This window comes from Mus pahari, chromosome 8, assembly GCF_900095145.1.
Source record: "Mus pahari chromosome 8, PAHARI_EIJ_v1.1, whole genome shotgun sequence".
Classification (NCBI taxonomy): domain Eukaryota; kingdom Metazoa; phylum Chordata; class Mammalia; order Rodentia; family Muridae; genus Mus; species Mus pahari.
The window spans coordinates 51772619-51796564 of NC_034597.1; the positions used below are offsets into that span (position 1 = coordinate 51772619).

At 47.8% G+C, this 23946-nt stretch overlaps 2 protein-coding genes across 6 annotated transcripts in view; both read left to right on the forward strand.

Annotated features, from left to right (window-relative positions):
* Spata13 (spermatogenesis associated 13) overlaps nt 1–10591 on the forward strand; it is a 130377-nt gene extending 119786 nt beyond the window's left edge. For 4 of the 5 annotated variants that reach the window (XM_021203608.2, XM_029541328.1, XM_029541327.1 and 1 more), the window contains 4 exons: nt 100–229; nt 2543–2915; nt 5860–5934; nt 6946–10591. In XM_021203608.2, the coding sequence (XP_021059267.1) occupies nt 100–229; nt 2543–2915; nt 5860–5934; nt 6946–7121 (754 nt within the window). In that variant the 3' untranslated portion in view covers nt 7122–10591. The remainder of the gene's footprint in view (nt 1–99; nt 230–2542; nt 2916–5859; nt 5935–6945) is intronic. The other variant, XM_029541326.1, reaches the window with a different exon arrangement.
* A 4071-nt stretch (nt 10592–14662) lies between these two features.
* LOC110325905 (complement C1q and tumor necrosis factor-related protein 9) overlaps nt 14663–23946 on the forward strand; it is a 13021-nt gene continuing 3737 nt past the window's right edge. Inside the window, exons 1-3 of the mRNA XM_021204068.2 lie at nt 14663–14706; nt 18638–18822; nt 23601–23663. Coding sequence (XP_021059727.1) covers nt 18657–18822; nt 23601–23663 — 229 coding nt within the window. The 5' untranslated portion in view covers nt 14663–14706; nt 18638–18656. The remainder of the gene's footprint in view (nt 14707–18637; nt 18823–23600; nt 23664–23946) is intronic.

A 23946-nucleotide genomic window follows, 5' to 3' on the forward strand; every position in this document is an offset into this window, starting at 1 on the left:
CGGCGGCTGATCACGTTATTTTTGTCAGCCCTCATGTGTGAGCCATTAAAATGAACTTTCCGGTTTTTTTTTTTTTTTTTTTTTTTTTTTTTTTTGCAGCGATTACAACAATATAAAGGCAGCCTATGAAGCCATGAAGCACGTGGCCTGCCTGATCAATGAACGCAAGCGCAAGCTGGAGAGCATCGACAAGATCGCCCGCTGGCAGGTGTCCATCGTAGGCTGGGAGGTGAGGGGCACTCACACATGCGCAGGGAGGCTCGCTGCTCCTTCCTTTTCACCCAGCGACAGCACAGTTAGCCTCCTCGGATGGGCACTGTACGTTCTGGCTTTAATGGAGTATGATCTTGTGCATTTGGAGGGATTTTGATGAGTCTAAAAGACCTTAATGATACACAGTGTCTACAAAAAAATTAAGTCAGAGTGGGAGGCGAGGCAGCTTAAAGATGTGAGTTTACTCCCCAGGCCCCACACGGTGAGAAGGGAGCACTCGACCCTGAGAGCTGTCCTCCGGCCTCCACACGAGCAGTGTGACCCACGCAGGCCCATGCACATACATTTATGCACACACATTAAATAACAAAAAGTAATTTTTAAAAGAAACAAGGTCACTGGTACATTGCTTAGTGTCTGGTCCTCTGACACAGAGAGCCAGCTCCCACACAGTCCTAGGAGCATGGGGGACTCAAGTCATGGTGACATATTTGGATCCCACATGATCCAAGCAAATTATCTTTTGTCTCTAAGTTGAGGAGGAAAACATTACTTCTTAGGCTACATGATCATGATGTAATGGTAAAAATAATCCTATCTGATAGTGATGGGCCAATAGATACACTTACTCTGATAGTGATGGGCCAATGGATACACTTACCCTTACTTGCACATTCATTGAGCATGCGCACGCCAGCACACACACACACACACACACACACACACACACACAGAGTATTCAGTGCCCTACCTTGTTCACTGCTAATTACATTTATGAATTCAGTGAATCCTTTCAATGCTCTTTAGAAGTGGGCACCACGGAATGGGGAGAAAGCCCTAAAAGGTGTAAGTACCTCCTCCAGGCCCAGGAGTCCAGACGGGTCACCTCTGCCCTGCAGTCACCTCTGCACTGCGGTCACCTCTGCACTGCTCTAGTAGCTCAGAACAAGCTGGTACCTTTCAGGTTGTTGCTGAACCAGATAAGGGTCACTGCATCTACCAACTGGTCAGAACTGGCTTTCACAGACAGAAGGCCCTGGGTGAGAAGGCAGGAATAGGGCTGAAGTTACTGAGAACAGGGCGAGCTAAAGAGAAATGCCCCCAGGAGCCCTGAGCATACCTCCGACATCGCTGTCTGATCTCTTGTTTAAGTGGAGAATCTGGGGCACAAAATTGCTGTAGGGAAGGAAATAGAAGAGATATTTTGAAGCCAAGCACTTTTGCCTGCGGAACATTCCGTGTATTACTGGGATTAAAGGAGCATGAAAGTTGTATAAATGGAGGCCGGCTTCATACCAGCTTGGTTAGGGTGATGTCAACGTCCGTCTACCCTAGGTATTATATGGGGTGCTTGCTTTCCAACCTTAGAGTCTGACATTTAGGGACCGTCTCATCAGAGTTTACTAAGTTCTTCCTGGCAGCCTGGCGTTTCGTTTGCAGGACCCTAAGGTAGCCATACCAGCAAGTAGGTAAATGCCCGACTCGGGAGCCACAATAGTCAGTAATGCTATGTCCCTGTGTGCCAAAGCCTCTGAGTTTCCCTTATTGTCATGAAGTCAAGTCTTCATCAGCTCCCACTCCAGAAAATGGCTGCATTCCATTCTTTGTTTGTTTGGTTGGTTGGTTGGTTTTTCGAGACAGGGTTTCTCTGTAGCCCTGGCTGTCCTGGAACTCACTTTGTAGACCAGGCTGGCCTCGAACTCAGAAATCCNCCTGCCTCTGCCTCCTGAGTGCTGGGATTAAAAGTCCTATGCCACCACGCCCGCTGTTTGTTTGTTTTTAAAGATTTATTTATTTTATGTATATGAGTACACTGTAGCAGTCTTCAGACACCTCAGAAGAGGGCATTACAACCATTACAGATGGTTGTGAGCCACCATGTGGTTGCTGGGATTTGAACTCAGGAACTCTGGAAGAGCAAACAGTGCTCTTAACCACTGAGCCATCTCTCCAGCCCCCAGCATTCCATTACTTTAACATGAGTTTTTAGATCAGGGAGACACTTTGAGCAGGCCACTAGATGTCCTTCTCTGACTTCCGCAAGCATCACCCTGCCAGGAACAAATATATCCATGTACATATGCACCATACATAAATCCGTAGAGATAGGAAATGAAGAGTAGAAAAGAGATTTCATGACAAGGGACCCATGAAGTCAAGGTCTGAACAGCCTTGGAGGCCCTACCTGGCTGTGTGTAGGGCAGCAATGCCTGGTCTTAGGAAACTGGATGGAATATTCTAGAAAGACTGTATTAGAGGCCCCTTCTGTATCCTTGTTGTTGGAAACAATCTGGTTTGGAAGACTCACTGGGTACTTGCATTCCCTTAGGGCCTGGACATTCTAGACCGAAGCTCCGAGTTGATTCATTCCGGAGAGCTGACCAAAATCACCAGGCAGGGCAAGAGCCAGCAACGCATCTTCTTCCTTTTCGACCACCAGCTGGTGTCCTGCAAGAAGGACCTGCTGCGCAGGGACATGCTGTACTACAAGGGCCGCATGGACATGGACGAGGTGGAGCTTGTGGATGTGGAGGATGGGCGGGACAAAGACTGGAGCCTCAGCCTACGGAATGCCTTCAAGCTGGTCAGCAGAGCCACGGATGAGGTTCATCTGTTCTGCGCCAGAAAGCAAGAAGACAAGGCCAGGTGGCTGCAGGCCTATGCGGACGAGAGGCGGCGGGTGCAGGAGGACCAGCAGATGGGTGAGTCCCCTCAGCCCCCTCTTCCACTGGCCTTCTCTTCCCAGATACTCCCTCGAGGACTGAATCTGTGGATGGTGCTGCAGGCATGTGCTCTGTGTAATATTAGCAGAGATGGCCCATACAGCCCAAGAATTTGCTTACTGCCCTTACTCATACTTTACAGATGAGGCACTCTTTCGGCTTGGTGTGGTCCTAGGGACTGACCACATAATGGTAACACACACACACACACACACACAAACACACACACACACATCCTCACCCAACCAGTAGAAATATCTGATGGTTCTCTTTATTTCTTCACTTACGTATTTAATTATGCTGCAAATGAGTATGCATGTGATATATTTGTTCTTGGTTGGGTGATATGTGTGGAGGTCAGAGAATGACATCTAGTGACCTACCTGCTCTGTCACCCTCTGCCTTTTGCATGTGCAAAGGGTCTCACTGAACCTGGAGCTAGGCTGGGAGCCAGCAAGCCCCAGACGTCCTCCTGTCTCAATCCCGCACAGCATTGGGGTTACAGGTGCACACATGAGCACACCAGCTTGTTATGTGAGGATTTTAACCAGGACTTCACACTTGTAGCGCACACACACACACGCCTTCCCACTCCTGAGAGGCCATCTTCCTAGCCCAGAGTTGCCAGACGGTGGTCAAGGCTTCCCCTTTTATCAGCACTGTTGCAAAACCCTCTATGTTCCCCTCACTGTCTGGTCAGTTCAGACCCAGTTCCTCCTGTGCTTTCCCGATTGTGGCAACCGCAGAGACTGTACCACGTGCCAGAGTGAGCTCGTGCTTCTCCTGTTCAGTAGGGTCCTTGTACAGGTAGACCATCTGTAGTCCCAAGATCAAAAACTCTGAGCATCCATGAGGAAAACTTCACACCTGACATCATGGGAGGTTCTCCGTCAAAATGCAGATGCCCCCAAAGTGTATAGTTTGGAGTCACTCTCAGGCTGTGATGAAATAAGATAAAGGAGCTGGGCGTGGTGGCGCACGCCTTTAATCCTAGCACTTGGGAGGCAGAGGCAGGCAGATTTCTGAGTTCGAGGCCAGCCTGGTCTACAGAGTGAACAGAATGAGAGCCAGGACTATACAGAGAAACCCTGTCTCAAAATACCAAAAAAAAAAAAAAAAAAAAAGATAAAGTATCTATGAAACATAACTGAATCCTGTGTTTAGACTTCAGTCTCATCCCCAAGATGTCTTATATGCTATGTATGTGAAAATATTAGGAAATCTAAAGAGTGGCATGTGCGATCCCACACATTTCAGATAAGGGGAACTTAGCCTGTATTTTGGTTTGGCATCCCAACTTCCGCTGGCCTTTTTTGATTGCATGATCTTGTGAGAAGGAAGCTGCCGTGTGGCATTCACCAGTGCAGCGCTCACAGTTTCTGTGCCCATCCACATAGATTGGGAATGTGAACATGCACTTCCAGATGTGAACTGCGGTACCCAGAGACCAGGGGTGCACAGGGGTCACATGGGTGAGAAATGCCTGTGTTGCCTAGATCTCAAGGACCATGTGTCTGGTCAAGTATCCCCCACTGCTACAGAGCCCAAGGGACTTTAAGGGTGGTGCCTATGTCTCCTATACCAAGCCACCAGCTTCAGATGTGGCATTCGATTCTGCAGTTGGCAGTAGAAAGTATCCCGGGGGGGCCCTGTGTTGAACTCCATCGGGCTATCTTGCCATTAAAAGTAAGAATTTTTTCAGAGACTACCAGTGCTCAGACTAGTGTGACAGCACAAAACGGCCAGCCTCACAGATGGGATCTGCCACTCTGTGTAGCTGCCCTTTTAGACCCAAGGAAATCTGGACACCCCTGCCCTCCACCCCTCAGCAGTCGCCATGCACCGGCTGCTGACCATCAGACCCTGTTGCAATAAGGCTTGTCACGAAATCCTTCTAGCAGTGTGCAGGTAGTTACTGAAACGTGGAGTGATGGGGTCACCAGCTCCCAGTTAACCGAGTCATTCTGCACTGACTGGTGTCACTAAGCAGCACCCGAGGTAGAATGTTTGCACTTCTTCCCCTGAGGGTTCCTGACACTCACAGAAGAGTCCTGAACACTCAGCTCTGTTCTTCCTCTTGTGTGTGTCCTTTGCGGGGGGACCAGTGAGGTCAGGTCCTCATGCTCTCTCTGGAGCCACACACCAGTCTCTGTGTCTGGGTGTGGGGTGGGAAGGAGACCCTTGCCAGTCAGGCAGTCATTGAATATGTCACTGCATAAAGGCAGGGCGGCAGAGTCGGCCAAGGTAGAGTCTGGATCCAAGACAGAGACGAGGGTCAATTGAAGCTGCAGAGGTAGAGTGTGGCTCAGCTCTGCCACAGGGGAGCCTGGCTCCTCACCTCCCACCTCAGGAGAAGCAGCTACCTCAGCCACTGCAGTCGCTCCTCTGCTGTCTTGTCTCCCTCCAAAGCTAGTCTGTCTTCTCTCCCGGTACAGCTCACCTCACCAGGCCAGTACCTAGTTGATGTTGACAACATCACTGTTCACTGCACAGCCAGGGTGCAGAGTCCCAGTCTGAGGCTTCAGGCAAGTAGAATCTCAGCCCACAGAGCTCTTGGCGCATGTGAGCAGCAGCCCTGAGCTTCTTTACCTTGGACTGTCTTCCCAGAGCGTCATGCTTTAGACCTGCAGTAGGGTGTCTCCCATGTGGACATTGCCCTGGCAGTGTCTTGTCTTGAGATACCAAGGGTCCGTGCGTCACGACAATTGTACCTCATATCACTCTCTAAAATATCTGGGCTCAGAGGTCATCGTGAGGCACCTGGTGTCTCTGGCACCCATTCTTTTCCTTACCTCGCAGGGTTCTTTACTTCAGTCTGTCAGTCTGTAGAGAATGCCTCTGCACTGGTGTGTGGTGTACGCAGTTTATTCTGAAAATGTTTTCCCGGGTTCTGAATGCTGACCACATCTGTTTCCAAATCCAGGAATGGAAATCCCAGAAAATCAGAAGAAACTCGCCATGTTGAACGCTCAGAAGGCAGGACATGGGAAATCTAAAGGTAAGGTTGGCGGAAGCTTTGCCTCCTTTCATGCATCTTGTGATGACCTGGAGTCTGTCCACACAGAGCCTTTTGCAGCTCTGCGTGGAGAGGAAAAGCCAGGGCTGCTTAAGAAACAGACCCAAGTGGACAGGCAGCTGGAGGGTCTTCTTCAGGTTTGGATCCAGGCGCCTGAACTATCTCAGTAGCAGTAAAGGCCTTCAGGGCTCCCAGTCTTGCCAGTGCCTTCTGTTCCTCACGGCTCCGGGGGATGAGTCCCACTGGGAATCCACTGAGCCACCAGTCAAGTGAACCCTTGCAACTTTTATTTGAGGAAGAATCTCTTAACACCAAACTGCTTGCCAGCTACAAATGAGTGCACTGCGTGCCAATGAGGTGAGGTCCTAACATTCAGAGCATCGGTGGATAAGAAGACCCTGGGTTTCTCCTAGAGCACTCCCCCACTCTTGTACATACTAGAATCACTTGGCAGTGACACAGAAGCCTTCATGGCTGGGCCACACCAGGGTCCTAGTGCTCAAACTCAAGTGTCTCCCCAGGGTAGATAATGCCAATGCCAATGAATGCTACCTCATTTATTCTTGCTACTGTCACTCCCATATTGGAGATTAGGGAACTGAAGCACAGAAAAATCAAAGAATTCCCCTCAAATACTCATGGTCAATAAGTGTGGAGTGGCATTATGGGCCAAGGGAGTGTTGGCTCTGGGCCTTGGTTCAGAACGTGTTACTGCTTCCAGTCCACACCAGAAAGCCCAGTTCTGATTCTTTACTGATCTCTCTCATGGTGTAAGTTGACCTGCTCCATCCCCTGGACTTCCTTCTTAGGAGGTTTTGGGTAGGCTTTATGAGGTAAGTAACCCTTGCTGGTCCCACACAGGGTATCTGAATTCTCATTTTGTAGGGCAGTTATTAGATGTCCTCTTGATTCCTTGGAATTAGCTAATAAGTACTTTGATTCCCAATGTGGCTTCCTAGTGACTGGTCTGTTCTTCTGTCCTTCCTGAGTTAGGCTACAACAGCTGTCCTGTGGCCCCACCCCACCAGAGTCTGCCGCCCCTTCACCAGCGCCACATCACTGTGCCCACCAGCATCCCGCAGCAGCAGGTCTTTGCCTTGGCTGAGCCCAAGAGGAAGCCATCGCTATTCTGGCACACTTTCCACAAACTCACCCCCTTCCGGAAATGAGCCTTACCCAGGGTGCACCTCTGAGGTACTGTGGGGAGGAAGACCAGCTTTGTCTCTTCAGCGTGATGTCCAGGGATGGTTTCTTGCTCAGTGCTGAACACTTCGTTTGGGGATCGATGAAGGGGAGAAGAAGTTGGACTCAGCTTTGACCTTGAAAGGCCCCAGCACCCTTGTGGAAGGAAGGAACCATGAAGCACTGTTCTGTCCCACACTGGAAGCCGCACTCTCTGGTGGCCATGATATAAGGACCAGGGCTTCTCTGCATGGAGTCTGCTGACTCGGTCAGTTTCCCACTGATGGTCACACTCCTGCTCCAGTTCCAAACAGTATCAGGAGCCTTTCAGTCCCTCAGGAGCAACTACATTGAGGACGACTTCTGTGTTTGATCTTAAAGGAGACTCATTGACAGGGCTTGGTAGGATGTTGGCAGCCATGGGATGACCTGGGTCGGGTCAGGCCCGGAAGAACCCATGAAGGAACTAGAGCCAACAGAGAGGTGCCCATAGTTCTCCAAGGTGTGGCAGATACCAAGCTAGAGTGCAGGTCTCATCCTGCAAGGTTCCTTATCTCAAGAGAATCGGGAGGCACCTGCTGCGCTGGCAGTGCCGGGGATGATAGATAGCATTCTCGGGGCAGTGCCACTTTTCCAGACAGGAGGAGGGAAGGCTGCTGCCACCTGACTTGTCCCTTCAAACAGAGGTCACACCTTGCTCACCCCTCACAACCTAAGAACCTGCTGCCATCCATGGAAGTAAGGGTGATGTGAAATGTGTAACTTTGATAATGTGACACTGCATCTTCAGCGGCCCTTTGTATCACTGGTGGGATGATGAAGACACCGACATCCACAGAGAAAACCAGGGCAGAACCATCCTGCTTCCTGGGAAAATGGACACACCTCTGTCACGTGACCCTGCAGCAGTAGTAACGTGGCTGTGCCAGGTGGAGAATGGTGTTACTTGATGAAAATGCCTTTTAACTCGATCAAAGGGAGACTGGTTCTTCGTTTTAATCTGCACAGCGGGCTGGCCAGGAGGGGTCCTGCCATGTGGCTCGTGTGATCCTTTGGATAAGCGTATTCTTGTGTGTGGTTTTTTGCAAGGCTCTCGCCTCTCATCAGTTCTTGCTAGAGAATAAGCAAGTCTGAAGTGTCAGAGGTGAAGGTAGTGGTCCTTCAGCATAGTTCACCGTGTCTCCACATCTATGCCTGAAACAAGTCACATCACAGCTAATAACCTTGATCCTGGACCTGGGATCAGCCTCAACCCTGCTGTGTACCCTGGCATGGTCACTTACAGGCAGCACTGCTGGGGACTGTAGTCAGTGCTCCCGCAGCTGTGTCTGTGTGCTATGAAGTGGTTCAAGTACACAGAGCATGCGCCGTGTGTGTGTGTGTGTGTGTGTGTGTGTGTGTGTGTGTGTGTGTGTGTGTGTGTGTGTGTTTGTAAGTAACAGGGCAGTGGGGAGTGAGAGGGAGGCCTCCACTTCACTGCATTTATATAACTGACAGGTTTGGTTGGTTGGTTGGTTGGTTTTTTGTTTGTTTGTTTTCTAATAGAATGTCAGGATATATTTTAGAAACCATACTTTGTGTACTTTTCTGTGCTCCAGTGCGTGTGTGCAGCAATTCCCACAGTTGTGTTGTTACTATGAAAATTGCTTTAAAGAAGTGAATAGTTGTTGGTCCTGTTCATTTTCACTGTGGATTCCTCTTGAGTCAGGCCTGCTGCAGGCTCCATTTGCTGTTACAGCTGATGACAGTGAAGAAGTAATAGGTGATGTTTGTGACCAGTCCTAATAGAATTCCCAGCTGCCCTAACTTCTGGTTCCCACCTACCTCCACAGAGCCCCCTAACAATCCCAGATATCAGGACGTGTTTATATTGAGTAACATTCAAGACCCGGGCTGGCCCCGGGTGATTTTATACAGCCTGAGGAATGCTTGATCAAATAAAGTCTGTCCCAGGTGACTCTTACTTGGGATTTCTGGGTGATTTTGAAAACTAATGTGTTTTTAAAAGATGTAGTAGCCTTTGACTTTGTAAAACTCTGTATGTCAGTATGCATTTTATTACCAAATACAGAACGTGGAGGGTGGAAGACCTTTAGTAGTTTTTATTTTCAGTTCGCCCAACTTCCTTCTTGATTTACGGCATGTGCTCTACTTTGGAAGGAAACAACAAAGAACCTTCTACCCAAGTGACGTCCCCTCCCTCCCCCTCAACGGGCCAAAAAATATTGGTGATTTAAAATGTTGATGAATTTCATTTGTTTTATTTTTAGCATACTTTTAGCATTCCAGAATTTGCTGGCTCTGTTCACACATGATAGAGAAGGCCTCCCTGGCTTAGATTGTACCTATAGCATGTAGGCATCGTGTGGTATGTGAAAAGCGATCGTAACACTTGAAGGTGTAGAGAAAGAAAGAACATTCCAGCAGCTGATTGGGCTCCTGTGAGCGTTCACTGCCGCCCCCTAGCTCCTGCCGCCTGCTCTGATCTTCCTTGCCGCGTGGTAGATCCACCTCAGGGGAGAGCCACCACCACCACTGTTTCTAACTACTGTGCCTTTTACTGTCCAATCCATTGAAGACTGATTCCTCATCCTGCGCCGCTGTCATTACACGCAAAGCAGAAAGTGTGTTTAATTCGGAACCTGGTTCGGAGCGCAAGTCTTTTTTTTTTTTTTTAAGCGCCAGCACTCCAGCAGCATGTGTGTGTGGGGATCTGGAACTGGATTGCTGATGTTTTTCTCAGGACAAGTCAGTCCTGTTTCCCAGCCAGAGTTTCCTGGAGCCAGGGCATGGCTTCTGCATTATGGCTTCAACACAGATAGGAAAAGCAGAAGTGTCCTCAGGCCAGTGCCAAGAAATCTAAGTCACTGCCTTTCAGCAGCTGGCAGACAGGATAATAGGCACATCGTGCCCACAGATTGTTTCTTCTCAGGGTCCAGGGAAAGGGGCACTTGAAAGATGCAGGACAAGTAAGTGGCAACCTCTAGGCCGTCTTAGAGAGGGGAAAGAAACATCAGCTTCTATAACGTAGGTAAGTTTGCTAAGCCACCCCATGTACCTACCCCATTATTGCCTTTACTGTTCTCCTGGGCATTGCCAATTGTATTTAGAAAGTACTTTGAGTCGCTTCTATAATTTAATAACTGGTCCTCTTTTGGGGTACATACTGGTGCCCACTGGGCGTGACTTGCCAATTTTGACTATGGTTTTGATGATAACGAATCCAGGCTGCAGTGCTGTGGTCTGTGAGAGTCACGCTGCTGAGCTGGGGGGCTGCCTCTGACCCTGAAATAGGACCCGTGTGCTAGACGTGCATCTTGGCTGAATGAAGGGTTTGTTGTTTTTTTGTTTTTTGTTTTTTGTTTTTTTTTTAAACTGTTATTTGATTTCTTGTAAATGCTGTGAATCTCTATTTGTCATTTTGTATCTGTATATTAAAATTAATTTGCCAAGCTGATTCTAGTGATGCATCTCCATAATAAAAGAAGATAGACACATTATACAGAAAGGGGCAGGCTGGGGCAAGCACAAAGCCCTGGGTTTGATTGTCAGCACTGCATAAAACGGGGTGTGATAGCACATACCTCTAATTCCAGTGCTTGGGAGGTAGACGGAGGAGGTTTTCTCTGGCTTCGATAAGGGGTTCAAGGTCAACCTAAGCCATATGAGACTCTGCCTCAAGAAAACATTTCTAAAAGGCAGCAGATGCTGGAATTCACAGATCCTTTCTTGCTTTGAGCTTGGTGCTTCTTCCTAAAGACTCATTCCTGATGGGTGGGCGGGAATCACTGGGAGTTGTTGGAGAAAGGCTCTGAGGGGAGTGGAGAGGGACCACTTGACTTCCAGAGCCATTAGAGTAGTCGATGAGCCAGAGAGGACAAGGGACAGTTTGGGTGGGTTTTGTTGGCCTCTTGTGGGTTTGCAGATGTAATCGGGGATCGCTCCACCTCTTACCCTCAAGCAGGTCAAGCAGGCCCTCTGGACCAGGGCTGAGTGACAGCCCAGCTCTGAAAGGCTAATTCTGTTACAGTTTTCTATGAGTGATGGAGTGAGGGTGACCAGGTCTCTATGCCTCGGGGTGGTCAGAGCTGCTGGCCAGGCTCTTCCCTGGGAGGTGAGCCTGCAGCCTTGGCCTCCCTCACCCAGGGTGTGGGGTGAATAAGAATTTCCTCCTCTCATTAGCAGGCTCAGAAAAGCCCAGTAAACAAGCCATTGTTTGTGGTGACTAATCAGAGCATGGTTCCTCTGGGTTGCCAAGGCTGTCTCTTGCTTTCTGGTGTTTAATCCCAGCATCACCTGTCCACTTGCTCCCTCCTCCATGGGGTCCACTGACAAAGAGTGACAATGGCAGCCCTGAGGACGGAAGGGGTGGCCCAGGATGGCACTATGCACAGAAGGGAACACAGGGGAAGAACTTTATTCTAGGAGAGTTGGGAGGTGAAACAAGCATGTATAGTTGTCTGCTGCATGCACAGGAGAGACCATGTCCTTTTGGAGGAATGTGGCCAGACCAACCCAATGATGTTCTTGCATCGGTAGCACCGGAGATGTGAGGTAGGCACGGGACAGCCCCTAGAATGGAGTCTTCTCCTTAAACATCCAGGCCCAGACTCAACTCCTAAGGGTTCTGTGGAGAAGCACACAGGGCTTACCTAGAGCAGTGTAGTGCCTCTGCTGGGTCAGAGCTGAGACCATATGGTGTCTGTGCAGCTGGACTTTAGCAAATGACCAGGACCTTGTGACACTGGTGGCGTTTGGCATCCCCCAATGTGACTGAAGAGCTAAAGGCCAGCTGTAGCGAGTATTGGCCAACATAGGTTGTGAAGAGAAGCTTCAAATCCGAGGCAGAGGGTTGCCCAGGGAGACAGCCAAGCAGGCTGCACAGTGATCCCAGCATGCCTAGGGGAAGGGAGGGTCGCTGGTGACCAAGTCCTCTTCTTAGGAATAGGAGTACCATAAACTGAGGCAGAAGAGTAGTGGTCCCTGGCACCAGGCTTGGTTCCTGCTAACTCGGGAGAGAAGGAAGGACTAGGAATACAGCCAGAAAGAATTCTCCACGGCCAGGGGAGCAGAAGGGCCTGTGGCATCCTGAAGCTGAGTGACCACAGAGGTCCCTCTAGCAACCAACTGCACTGCCTACACATGAAGGGACTTGGGAGTTGTCTTAGTCAGGGTTTCTGTTCCTGCACAAACATCATGACCAAGAAGCAAGTTGGGGAGGAAAGGGTTTATTCAGCTTACACTTCCACACTGCTGTTCATCACCAAAGGAAGTCAGGACTGGAACTCAAGCAGATCAAGAAGCGGGAGCTGATGCAGAGGCCATGGAGGGATGTTCTTTACTGGCTTGCTTCCCTTGGCTTGCTCAGCCTGCTCTCTTATGGAACCCAAGGCTACCAGCCCAGAGATGGCACCACCCACAAGGGGTGCCTCCCCCTTGATCACTAATTGAGAAAATGCCCCATAGCTGAATCTCGTGGAGGCATTTCCCCAACTAAAGCTCCTTTCTCTGTGGTAACTCCAGCTGTGTCAAGTTGACACAAAACTAGCCAGTATAGGAGTCTTGGCTGTAGCAGTCATACCTAAAGAAGCTAAACCGTGCTCAGTGGATGCCACCTAGTATAATGGATGCTGCCAAACCCAGTCCCACTTCCCCTTGGGTAATTGTTGGGGCTGTCTGTGGGGCTGAGGACTGAATGTGGGGTGTGGTTCCCTCTGCTAAGGCGAGGCTTCCCGGTACCTGCATACCCCATCCCCAGATGGCCACAGAGGTTGAACTCCCGCCCCTCTCAGAACAGAACAGTATCCATATGCTCTTGAAACCACTGCACGTTTGCCTGACCGTTGAGACACTTCTCAGGAGAAGCTACAGAGCTCCTGTACTCCTTGGTGGGCTGAAGGTGGAAGAAGGGATAGACAGGGTCCTCATGTGCTCCATGCCCGGTCTAAACTCACAGATAACGAAGCTGGTAACTTGCAGCATCCTCTGCACCAAAAGCTGAAGCCTGGAGTCTCTGGAAGAGAAGAGTAATTGTCAGGTCCAGAGGGAACCTCAGTTCCCCCCAAAAAGCAGTGGGTAACCCCGAGAGGTCAGCGTTTGCTCAGCTCAGGCTGGACTATAGACGGAGCAGTGTTCCTCGGGAACCCACGAAAGGGGCTTCCATCCGGTGGAAAGGGCCCTGTTCCCTCAGCATGTACTTGTGGTTGTGTATCCTTCAGTTCCAATCCATGTGTACCTGTTACACATTTCGAGGCCCACACTAATTAGCATCCTGTCCCCACCTCCTCTAAGTTCTCAGACTGATCTAGTTCCCTCCCTCAGCTGCCTGTCCTCCCTACAGCCCTACTTCTCTAGCCCTGGGCCATGGGCTTCTTTTTTCTCTCTGCTCTAGTCTCTTAAGATGCCTCTGGCTAGTCTCCTCCCACACCTGTAATAGAAACCTTTCTAACTGGGGAGCGGCCATTTCAGTGGATGATTGACTGCGCCCCCTCTTACAGCAGTGACCATGAGCGAAGACTCGAACAGACTTCCTGGGTTTCTTTTATGGAGAAAGGACCCCTCCCCTCCATTTTTTGTAAAAGATCCTCTCTGTGTGGCTTGTCCAGGAATTTGCTCTGTCGACCAGGCTAGCCTCAAAGTCACAGAGTCTACCTGCCTCTGCTTCCAGAGGGCTGGAATTAAGGGTATGTGCTGTTACCGTCCAGCTTTTTTTTTTTTTTTTTTTTTTTTAGCTGAAGACTGAACCCAGGGTCTTGTGCTTGCTAGACAGGTGCTCTACCACTGACCTAAATACCCAAACTGGAGAAGATAATTTTATTTTTACAGTTTGGTATATTTAAAGGACAGAGCAGGGTCACTGGGAGCGTCAGGCCTTATCTAGAGCTCTAGGAGTTGCAAGGGCGCTCAGAGCTGCTTCATGAGCCATCCTAGCCCCCCATAGCATCACAGAAGGCCTTTTCCTCATGGCTGTCAGTGCCCGGCAGTGTTCTGCACAGACGTGAATGACAGTGGGAGGATTAACTGAATCAAAGGTTGCTCTTAAATTTAGTTTTATCCCCAATGAGAGTCACAGGCAACAGTGACTGTAATCGTTAAAAGTTATAAGTAAACAAAGGGATCCTACTGCAATGTCTGCAAAGACCGCAGGTTACAGTCACAGTCCTCCTCATTGTCATGTTTACACCACTCCGGATGGACTCAAGGCCAAGGAGAGAGCTGTTCACAATAAGGAAAGAAACCAGCAGTGGGAATCTCTTCTCCCACATTCCACCTGCAGGGACATCTGGAGCCCCCTAGGTCGATTTCAAGGGACAGAAAAGAAAAGGACAAAGTTTTCCACACCTGGGGTGCTGCGAAGGGAGGCTACTGGACCCCAGTATCACTGTGATTTTTTTTTTTTTTTTTGAAGCTAATCCAAGACATCTTGTGCCTCCCTCCGTCCCCTCCCCTTCCTGCTATTTTGCACTTACGTTCACTGGGGAGTTCTATGGCAGGAAGGCTTGATTTTATTTACAGTGTGAGGGTTCCCTGTTTGCACAGTGCCAGTATCCAGCCTGCGACTCCAGGGTTCAGGTAAGTGCACTAAAGGATATTTTTTCCACATTCAGCTGGAGGCACCTGGCTTCTGAGGTAGCCACATGTGGTATAAAGCTCTGGGTAAGAACAGAGGTAATCTGTTTCTAAAACTTTTTTTCTAAAGAACAAACCAGATGTGGTGGTTCATGCCTGTAATGTCACAGTGGAGAAGCTGACACAAAAGGTTTGGGCTACAGAGTAAGTTCCAGGACAGACAGCCTGGGCTACAGTATGAGACTGTGAAGCAGACACATGCAGACATACACACAGACACACATACACATAGGAAGGGAAATGAGGAAGGGGGGAAGGAATAAGGGAGGAGGGAGGGAGGGGGAGAGAGAGAGAGACAGAGAGAATAGTTAAACAAAAGAGAAAAGCAGAGAATTTCATCTCCCAGAATTCTGCACTACTGGCCTAGGAGGAGGCATTAAAAAAAAAAAAAAAAACCACAGGATAAATCACAAGAATAACAGACCTTTCACCAGCTACACATTTTTCATTTTTTTTAATATTTATTTATTTATTTATTATATGTAAGTACACTGTAGCTGTCAGAAGAGGGGGTCAGATTTCTTTACGGATGGTTGTGAGCCACCATGTGGTTGCTGGGATTTGAACTCAGGACCTTTGGAAGAGCAGTCGGCACTCTTAACCGCTGAGCCATCTCACCAGCCCTCATCAGCTACACATTTTAATGAGTATTTTAATAGTTGTGTATATGCTGATTTATATAGTCTATAAAAACAATATATATTGAAGAAAAGATGTGTACTGTAACATTGTACCAAATACATGAGAGAAATAAAGCCAACTTAGTATAAGGGATGTCATCGGGCAGTCTTACACTCAAGCAAGCAGAGCCTTAGCAAAGATGGCTCGCAAGCTGGCCCGGGGAAGCAGACCTGTCCCCGGCGCTTGGAATGCTGGGGCAGGACGATGAGTTCTAAGCTGACCTGAGCTACATAGAGAGATCCTGACTGGGAAACGTGTTCCCCTGATTTCTGTTAAATGTTCGCGTGTGGGGTCTGCATAAGGATTATGGAGTGTTTGCGGGGGGTGGGGGTGGGGCGGGGGGTAAGGAACCTGGAATGTTTGAGAATACATGACTGTAAATTAGAGAAAATCAGAAGAGATACCAAAAATGACTTAAAAAAATGTGTGTGGGGTGTTATGCCTTCACTGTATGTACCACACTGGGAGCCAGGAAAGGGCGCCTCATCATCTACAAGGGCTGCGAGGGTCTACTGGTACTGGAAGATCAGCCATCTCTCTGCCCTCTAAGTAGCTTTTCATGGAGAAGGTGGGAAGTGAGGGGGACCGCTGGTAAAGCCCGGAAGAATCAACCTAGAGTCTACCAGTCCAGCACTGTGTCCAGCAGCAGGAGTGACTGCAGAGAACGCACGGGGTGGCTCTAAGAAAACTCAGCTGCCTGAAGTGGAGTGGGCTTGTGACTGAGGGAAACCTTGGGAAACGCTTTCTGTATCCCATCATTCTCTGCAGCCTTCACCAGAGGGTGACATCATCTTTTGGATGTCAGTGTCTAGCTACAGAGGGGCTGGAGAGATGGCTCAGGGATAGAGCCCCAGGAGAAATAGAGTTCATTTCTCAGCACCCACATCTGGTGGTCTGTAACGCCAGCTCCAGCGACGTCTGATGCTCCGGCCTCAAAGGGTTTTTATGTTCATGTGTTATATGTGTGTGTGTCTGTCCGGTATGTGTGTGTCTGTCGTGTGTGTGTGTGTGTGTGTGTGTGTGTGTGTGTGTGCGCGCGCGCGCGCGCGCGTGCGTGCATGCACATGCACTTGTTGTATGGATGCCCTCAGAGGCCAGAAAGGGGGCTCAGATCTCCTGTAGCTGAAGCTATAGGTAGTTGTAAGCTACCTATTATGGGTGCTGAGAGCTGAATCCAGTCTCCCCAAGAGCACTGCGTGGACTTAGCTGCTGAACCCTCTCTCCAGCCCGGTTTTAGTTCTTTTGGTTTGGCTGCGTCTTTTGAGACAGTCTTGTCTGTGCCCAAGCTGGTCTTGACCTCACCTTCCTTCTGCCTTCATGCATCTTTTACATACTTCACTGACCTTCATGGTGCTCTCAGCACTTACACCCTGGTCCTCTTCCCAAGTGTATTCTCGGGCATTACATAATGTGCCCTTTCCCACCTTAGCAGAAAATACTGCAGTTACTCTTGGCACACAGATCTTTATGAATAACTGCAGAGGTGGTACTACTGGATCAAAGAGACAGGCACCCTGCTTTTTGCCATTACAGAGGCTTATGGACTGCTGGCCACAGTACATAGAATCTGGGGTCTGATGGGCTGCATTAACCCATGTGTTCTTCCTTGATTGGGGGGCTGCTCTTTAAATATTAAAAGAGCTGTCATCACATAGTCCTTGCATCCACCCGTCACTGCCCAGCCTGCTGCTCGGTACTAAATATTGGGAACTGGGGATGTAACTCTGAAAGTACAGCCAGGTGAGCTTTTGAGTCCCATGACCTGTATCAAATGCAGTACCCCTGCCAGGCAGGTCCTGGGGGACAGATGGTATGACACTTTGCACACTCACAGGGATCCTCAGCTCGATCTGGCATCCCACCCATTCATATCTCAAAGACTCAAGCCCCTGCAGGGGCTTGCATGCCGATCCTGTTATGGGGAGCAGTTTGCCTACCGATTTTGCCCAGATCTCAGCTCCAACCTGAGGCTGAAGACAGATTTAATGTTTTGTTGTTTTTATTGTGATAAAGTATATACATAAGATATATACATAAGCTCAAACTTACTAGTCTACCTATTTTAAGTGTATGATTGAAGAGCAGCAATAAATACAGTCACACCATCCTGCAACTATCGCCAGCATTGACCTGCATAGGTTTCATCTTTCACTGAACAGCGCCCCCTCCCTTCAGCTCCCTGCACCTGCCATATTGCTTGCTCCATGATTTGGATCACTTTGCATACACACCAGATCTATCTTTCAGACTGTCACCACCTAATGTCCTGGCGGGGACCAGGATTTCCTGCTTTTCTGGGATCGAATGACATGTCACTGTATTTATATACTACATATTCTATAACCGCTCATCCACTGATGTGCATGTGGCCTGCTCCCCCTAGTGGCTGCCAGGGACATTGCTGTCAGGAACCCCAAGCATATTCAAGCCTCTGATTTTGTTGTTGTTGTTATTATTGGTTTGTTTTGTTTTGTTTTGTTTTGTTTTTATTCCCAGGAATAGAGTTGCTAGATCAGATGGTAATTTCACGTGGCTTTATTATTTTTAGTGTGAATTTTCATGTATATTGTGGTCAAATGTGGTCTTTATATTAGCCCCATGGGATAAGAAAACATTTTTCTGTGTCTTAAAAAAGTGGCTTGCTCAAATTGAAACAATAAATAGGAGAGTCTCCTGACCTCAAAACTTGGCTTCCACACTTACTGACCATTAAAAATGGTCCTAACCATGTGTTACCATCTAAGAACAATGCCCCTTTCTCTCTCTATCTCTCTCTTTCTCTCTCTTTCTTTTTTTCTTTCTCTTTCTCTTTTTTCCTTTGCAACAATGGGTTCTCAGTGCATAACTGTATACTATTCTGACCTGTAATTTGCGATTTCTTTCTCAGCCTTCTGAGTGCTGGGATTACAGTCAGGTGCCATTATGCCAGGCTTTGTAACAAGCTTCTTCTAGTCCAGCTTGGTCAGCTCCCTGGTCTCTGGTTTTCTCCTGTCCTGTCCATCGGACACAGTGAGATCTGGTTCAGGCCTTTGTCAGTGCAGAGAGAGGAGGCCCTGTCACCCCTCAGCACCTCTGTCCTTGATGAGAGACCAAGACCTGTCTCATTGAAGAAGTGAGAGGCAGTGTTCATGCCCAGCAACTGTACCTGCACCCAGAGGCCATGCACCCTTCAGTTTCTGTTTCCCTCTTTCAGTCGAGACTGTTGTCTGACCATGAGAATTTGGTGGCTTCTGCTGGTTTGGGGCGCATGCACTAGGACTGCGTTCTCCCAGGACACATGCCGGCAAGGACACTCCGGCATCCCTGGGAATCCAGGCCACAATGGCCTACCTGGAAGAGATGGACGAGATGGTGCCAAGGGTGACAAAGGAGACGCAGGTACTTGACACTTGCCGCTTTTTATGGCCTTCTTCTATCCCTTCAGCCACCCATCTGCCACTGGTGCATGGTCCCACCTACCCACTGAGCCCTCACCCACCAATGTGCCCTGCAGGCACTTCTCAAAGACCTGCTCTATGCCACATGACATTACGCTAGGTGCTGAATGACGGGCAGGGCAAGACCAACAGCACCCTGCCCCCACAGGCTTCTCATCGACAGCAGATGACTGTTAACAAGTGTTTCTGCAAACACAGGCGTTTGAGTGGGATACTACGGGTGTGATGCATCATTAGTATCATGAGGTCAGTGGAGCAATCTGATGGCTGAGTACAGAGGTGACCCCATCCACAGGGAGAAGGCCCACAGTGGACACCTATAGCCATAGAAAGCACAGAACCCTACCCATGTCTTGCTTCCTCCTAAATATGCATCATCTATGTTAACGTTTAATTTCTACACTAGATAAGGAATAACTAACCATTAATAATAAAACAGATTAAGCATTACATTTTCAAGTTCCCAGCATCAATTTCTCTTACACTCAGAGAAATGTATTAAGTTACAGTTAAGGTTATGTTGCCATCAGCATTGTGAGGCTGCCCTGGACATTTGAATAACTGAGATGGCTGCAAAGTGACTGACGAGGAGGTAGCATATGGTTTCCCAGGAGTTGTGGTCATGGCATGTCCCACCATGTTTGCATCAGTGTATACTTTTGAATGTATGAAGGTTTTTAATATAATTTTTTTATTTATATATATTCCTTTTTAAAATTTATTTATTTATTTATTATATATAAGTACACTGTAGCTGTCCTCAGACACCCCAGAAGAGGGAGTCAGATCTCGTTAAGGATGGTTGTGAGCCACCATGTGGTTGCTGGGATTTGAACTCTGAGCCTTTGGAAGAGCAGTCAGGTGCTCTTACCCGCTGAGCCATCTCACCAGCCCCTATTTATATATATTCTTAATGTATGATTGTTCTGTCTGCATGTAGACCTGCATGCCAAAGGAGGGCATCAGACCCCTTTATAGATGGCCTTTTCTACCATGTAGGTGCTGGGAATTGAACTTAGGACCTCTGGAAGAGCAGCCAGTGCTCTTAACCACTGAGTCATCTCACCAGCCCCGAATATATAAAGTTTTAATGTTTATTATCAGATATTTTGTACACGTGAAGCAGAGGGATGATTACAAGATAAATCAAGAGGGATATACCTAAACCTGTAATGCCAAATGTTTTTACTTCTCCCTCTGAAAATATTTCTCCATCTTTCTTGGTTGTTAGTCCCTCCACCCTTTAAAAAGGTTTTTTTTTTTGCTTGTTTTTTTTTTTTTTTTTTTAGATATTTAAATATTTCTTCTGTGTATGGATGTTCTTTTCTGCATGCATATTTAGGTACCACATGCTTGTAGTGCCCTCGGAGACCAGAAGAGGGCACTGAGTCATCGGGCTGTAGCCCCAGTGTGGGTGCTGGGACTTGAATCTGGGTACTCTGGAAGAGCAGCCAGTGCTTTTAACTGTTAGGATGAGTTCCATTCTAACTCCTTCTCTCCTTCTCTCCCTCCTTCCCTCCATCTCTCCATAGAGTTGCATGTATCACAGGCTGGCTTCAAACTTGATATGTACCCAAAGACGTACTTGAACTCTTTATCCTCTTGCCTTTGTCTATCAAGTCCTGGGATTATAGGCATGTACCACGGTACTTGGCTCAAAATCTATCTGTCTGTCTGTCTGTCTGTCTATCTATCTATCTATCTATCTATCATCTATCTATCTATCTATTCATCTCTCTTCCCCCCTCTCTCCTTCCATCTCTTTCTCTCACTGTTGTGTGTGTGTGTGCACATGCACACACGCACGCACGTGTGTACATCATTTTTAGGTATCTCCCTCTATTTTGCTCATCTTTACAGAGGGTGGGGTCTTTTGCAGTACCTGAAGCTTTCATGTTGACCAAGCTGGCTGACTGGCTGGCAAATGCTCATGACCCCTCTGTTACCTCCCTCTGCCACCCCCCCCACACACAGTGCTTCCAGTTCTTACAGGCTCGAATAGATATGCTTGAGTTTTTACATGGGTGCTGGGAATTCAAACTCCAGTCCCTTACCACAGACCACCCCAGTCGGGTATGGGGGTCCCTGGAATGAGGGTCCTTGATGGGTAAGGATTCAGTGGTAACAAACAGAAACAAACACAGAGGCAGTTTGAATCTGAGTGGATTTTGCAGCTCTCAAACAGGGGATTTTATACACTAAAAAGCCAAGCATTACATCTCTTAGAAACTGTATCCAGTGAAACAACCACAGATACCAACAAAAATCATTTGGCACAGCAAAGCACAAAAATCACCCGAGCATTACAACTCTGAGACTATGTATTTAGTGAATCACAAACAGAACAGGTAACATCATTATAAATCATCAAAATATAACAATTCTTAAAGGATGTATTCAGTGGGAGCTGTTGTCCAAGGCTAGCAGCATAGTTCCAGGAGCAGGTTAATAAATCTTTAATGTCAGTGCTCCTAACCACTGAACTAACTTTCCAGCCCCATGGTCAATTATTATTTAACATCTAGTGCCTGTTTTTTTTTATAATCTTCAATGTATAAATTTAAACTATTTTAATTCTTTCTAATTAAGACTTTCTTTACCATATACCAAAATCCACCTTCGACGACACACGTGTAGCCATATGAAATTTTATTGTTGGGGAAGTTTTTATCATAATAGTTTTATAAATGATTTAGAAAGTAAAGTGAAGCCGGGCATGGTGGTGCACACCTTTAATCCCAGAACTCGGGAGGCAGAGGCAGGCGGATTTCTGAGTTCGAGGCCAGCCTGGTCTACAGAGTGAGTTCCAGGACAGCCAGGGCTATACAGAGAAACCCTGNACAGAGAAACCCTGTCTTGAAGAAGAAGAAGAAGAAGAAGAAGAAGAAGAAGAAGAAGAAGAAGAAGAAGAAGAAGAAGAAGAAGAAGAAGAAGAAGAAAGTAAAAAAGTAAAGCGTTGGTTTCCCAGGGATAAGGTCATGTTAGTGGCCCCATCTCTGGGGATAAGGTCGTGTTAGTGGCCCCATCTCTCGGATGGTTTCTTACCCATTATTCTCACTTAAGATCTTGGCTGGCCTAGGCTACCAGGAACATGCAAATAAGGAAAGGAATAAGAGACAACAAAACAGATAGATTGCCATGAGAATTACAGCTCAATATTTTTTCTCTGGCGAAGAGTTCCACAACCTGTTCCAGGAGACCTCCCCCTTTTGAGGTCAATCGCCTCAGACTGTGGAACTTGTCACACCGATCCTACTGGAGGTGGTGTGGCAGTCCCTCATTCTTTCTCTGTCATTGAACTACCTCTCCAATCCTATCAAAACAGATTTCTTAGAAGCCTATATTTTCTGGGCCAGGTATGGTGTTACATGTGTTTTAATCCTAGCATGCAGGAGTCAGAAGCAGATGGATCTCTGTGAGTATAAGGGCAGCCTGATCTATATAGGGAGTTCCAGGACAGTTAGGGCTACATAATATAGAGACATGTCTCAAAAACAAACAAACAAACAAACATCTGTTTTTTCTGTATTTTTCCATTCGGTTCATACATTCATACACATATGTAATATATATATATATATATATATATATATATATATTTGTATATACATATATGTGTACTTAATGTGCTACTTCTTGAGAGTGATGTTAACCCACAATGCTTGGCAGGAAGATCTGCTGCTCCTTTACCTGGTCCTTTGAAGATATGCCATGTGTTTTATATAATCAACACATTGTACAGTGTCCATGACATACACATTCACAGTTGTTCAGGTAGATGTTCATGCCCTGGCCTGTATGATCATAAAAGCTTTGAGGTCATGCTACAGAATACAATAACTGGGAAGTAGGCAAGGAAAAAGAGAAGTTGGGGTAGGAAGGCTCAGGCTTTGGGGTGGTGCAGAGAGTTGGGGATAGTGGAGTGGAGGCTAGTCTCTGTGACTCAGTGGGATCCAGGGCTTGCTCGGGAACTTCATAGCACCAGGCATTAGAGATGCATATCGGCCTATGTCACTCTCCAGTCCTGAGGGATGAAGGATGTTCCAGCTGCTTGTCACACCTCACCTAGAATAGTAAGGTTGATATCTTAGGGTCTTGGCTGATTTGAATGAGATAAATCCTGGAGTAAACCACAGCCTTGTGAACTCTGTTGGCACTATAGTCTGGCCATTTCACCTTGCTTATGCCAGGTAAAGGAGGGACCAGGTGGCCTGCTCCGAGCCTTGGGACTAGTGCATGACTAGCAGACCCCATCATGGCTTGTTCAGTGGCAGTCACCCCTAGTCTATGGCGCCTTTCCTTCCCCAACAGTCAGATCATGGAGTTCCCTGATGTCTCATGGAATCTGGTGAGCCTTCCATTCCACTCTTAGAATGAGCTGTGGGGAGGCAACAGAAATGAGAGGTATGTCTTGCACCTCCCACAGTCAGACCACTTCCAAGTCCTCCTCCTGAGACAAAATTACAGCGTGGCCCTCAAGGTCTTAGTTTGCCTTGACTCATGCCCCTGGTGCTCAGAACGTCACCAACCATTTCAGATCCTGCTCATCCTACACAACTGAACACCCTGGATACTCACTAATAGTAGCCACCTTCACCTGCACTGGTGCGAAAAGAGGTGGGCTGGGGCACCCCAGGACTCCCTGTATCAATCACTCCTGAAGACTCAACCAGGAAATTGGAATCTCAACTTCTGTCTGCTTTCTTCCCTTCCCCCTAGGAGAACCAGGACATCCTGGTGGTCCAGGGAAGGATGGAATTCGTGGAGAGAAAGGAGAACCAGGTCAGTGGCTTTGCACTCACCCATGCACAGTGCTTTAGTATGAGGCTGAGCTGAAGGCAGCTGTTCAGTGCTGCTGTGGATTGACCTGTCTGGTGCTCCCAGAGTGACTCATTGTAGTCAGGGCTCGCTAAAGGAACAGAACTGATAGAATGAATGCATATAGATTGTAAACACACACACACACACACAGAGAGAGAGAGAGAGAGAGAGAGAGAGAGAGAGAGAGGAGAATTACAAGCTGGGGTCTGAGTAGTTTAACAATGGCTGTCCTGCAATGTACAGG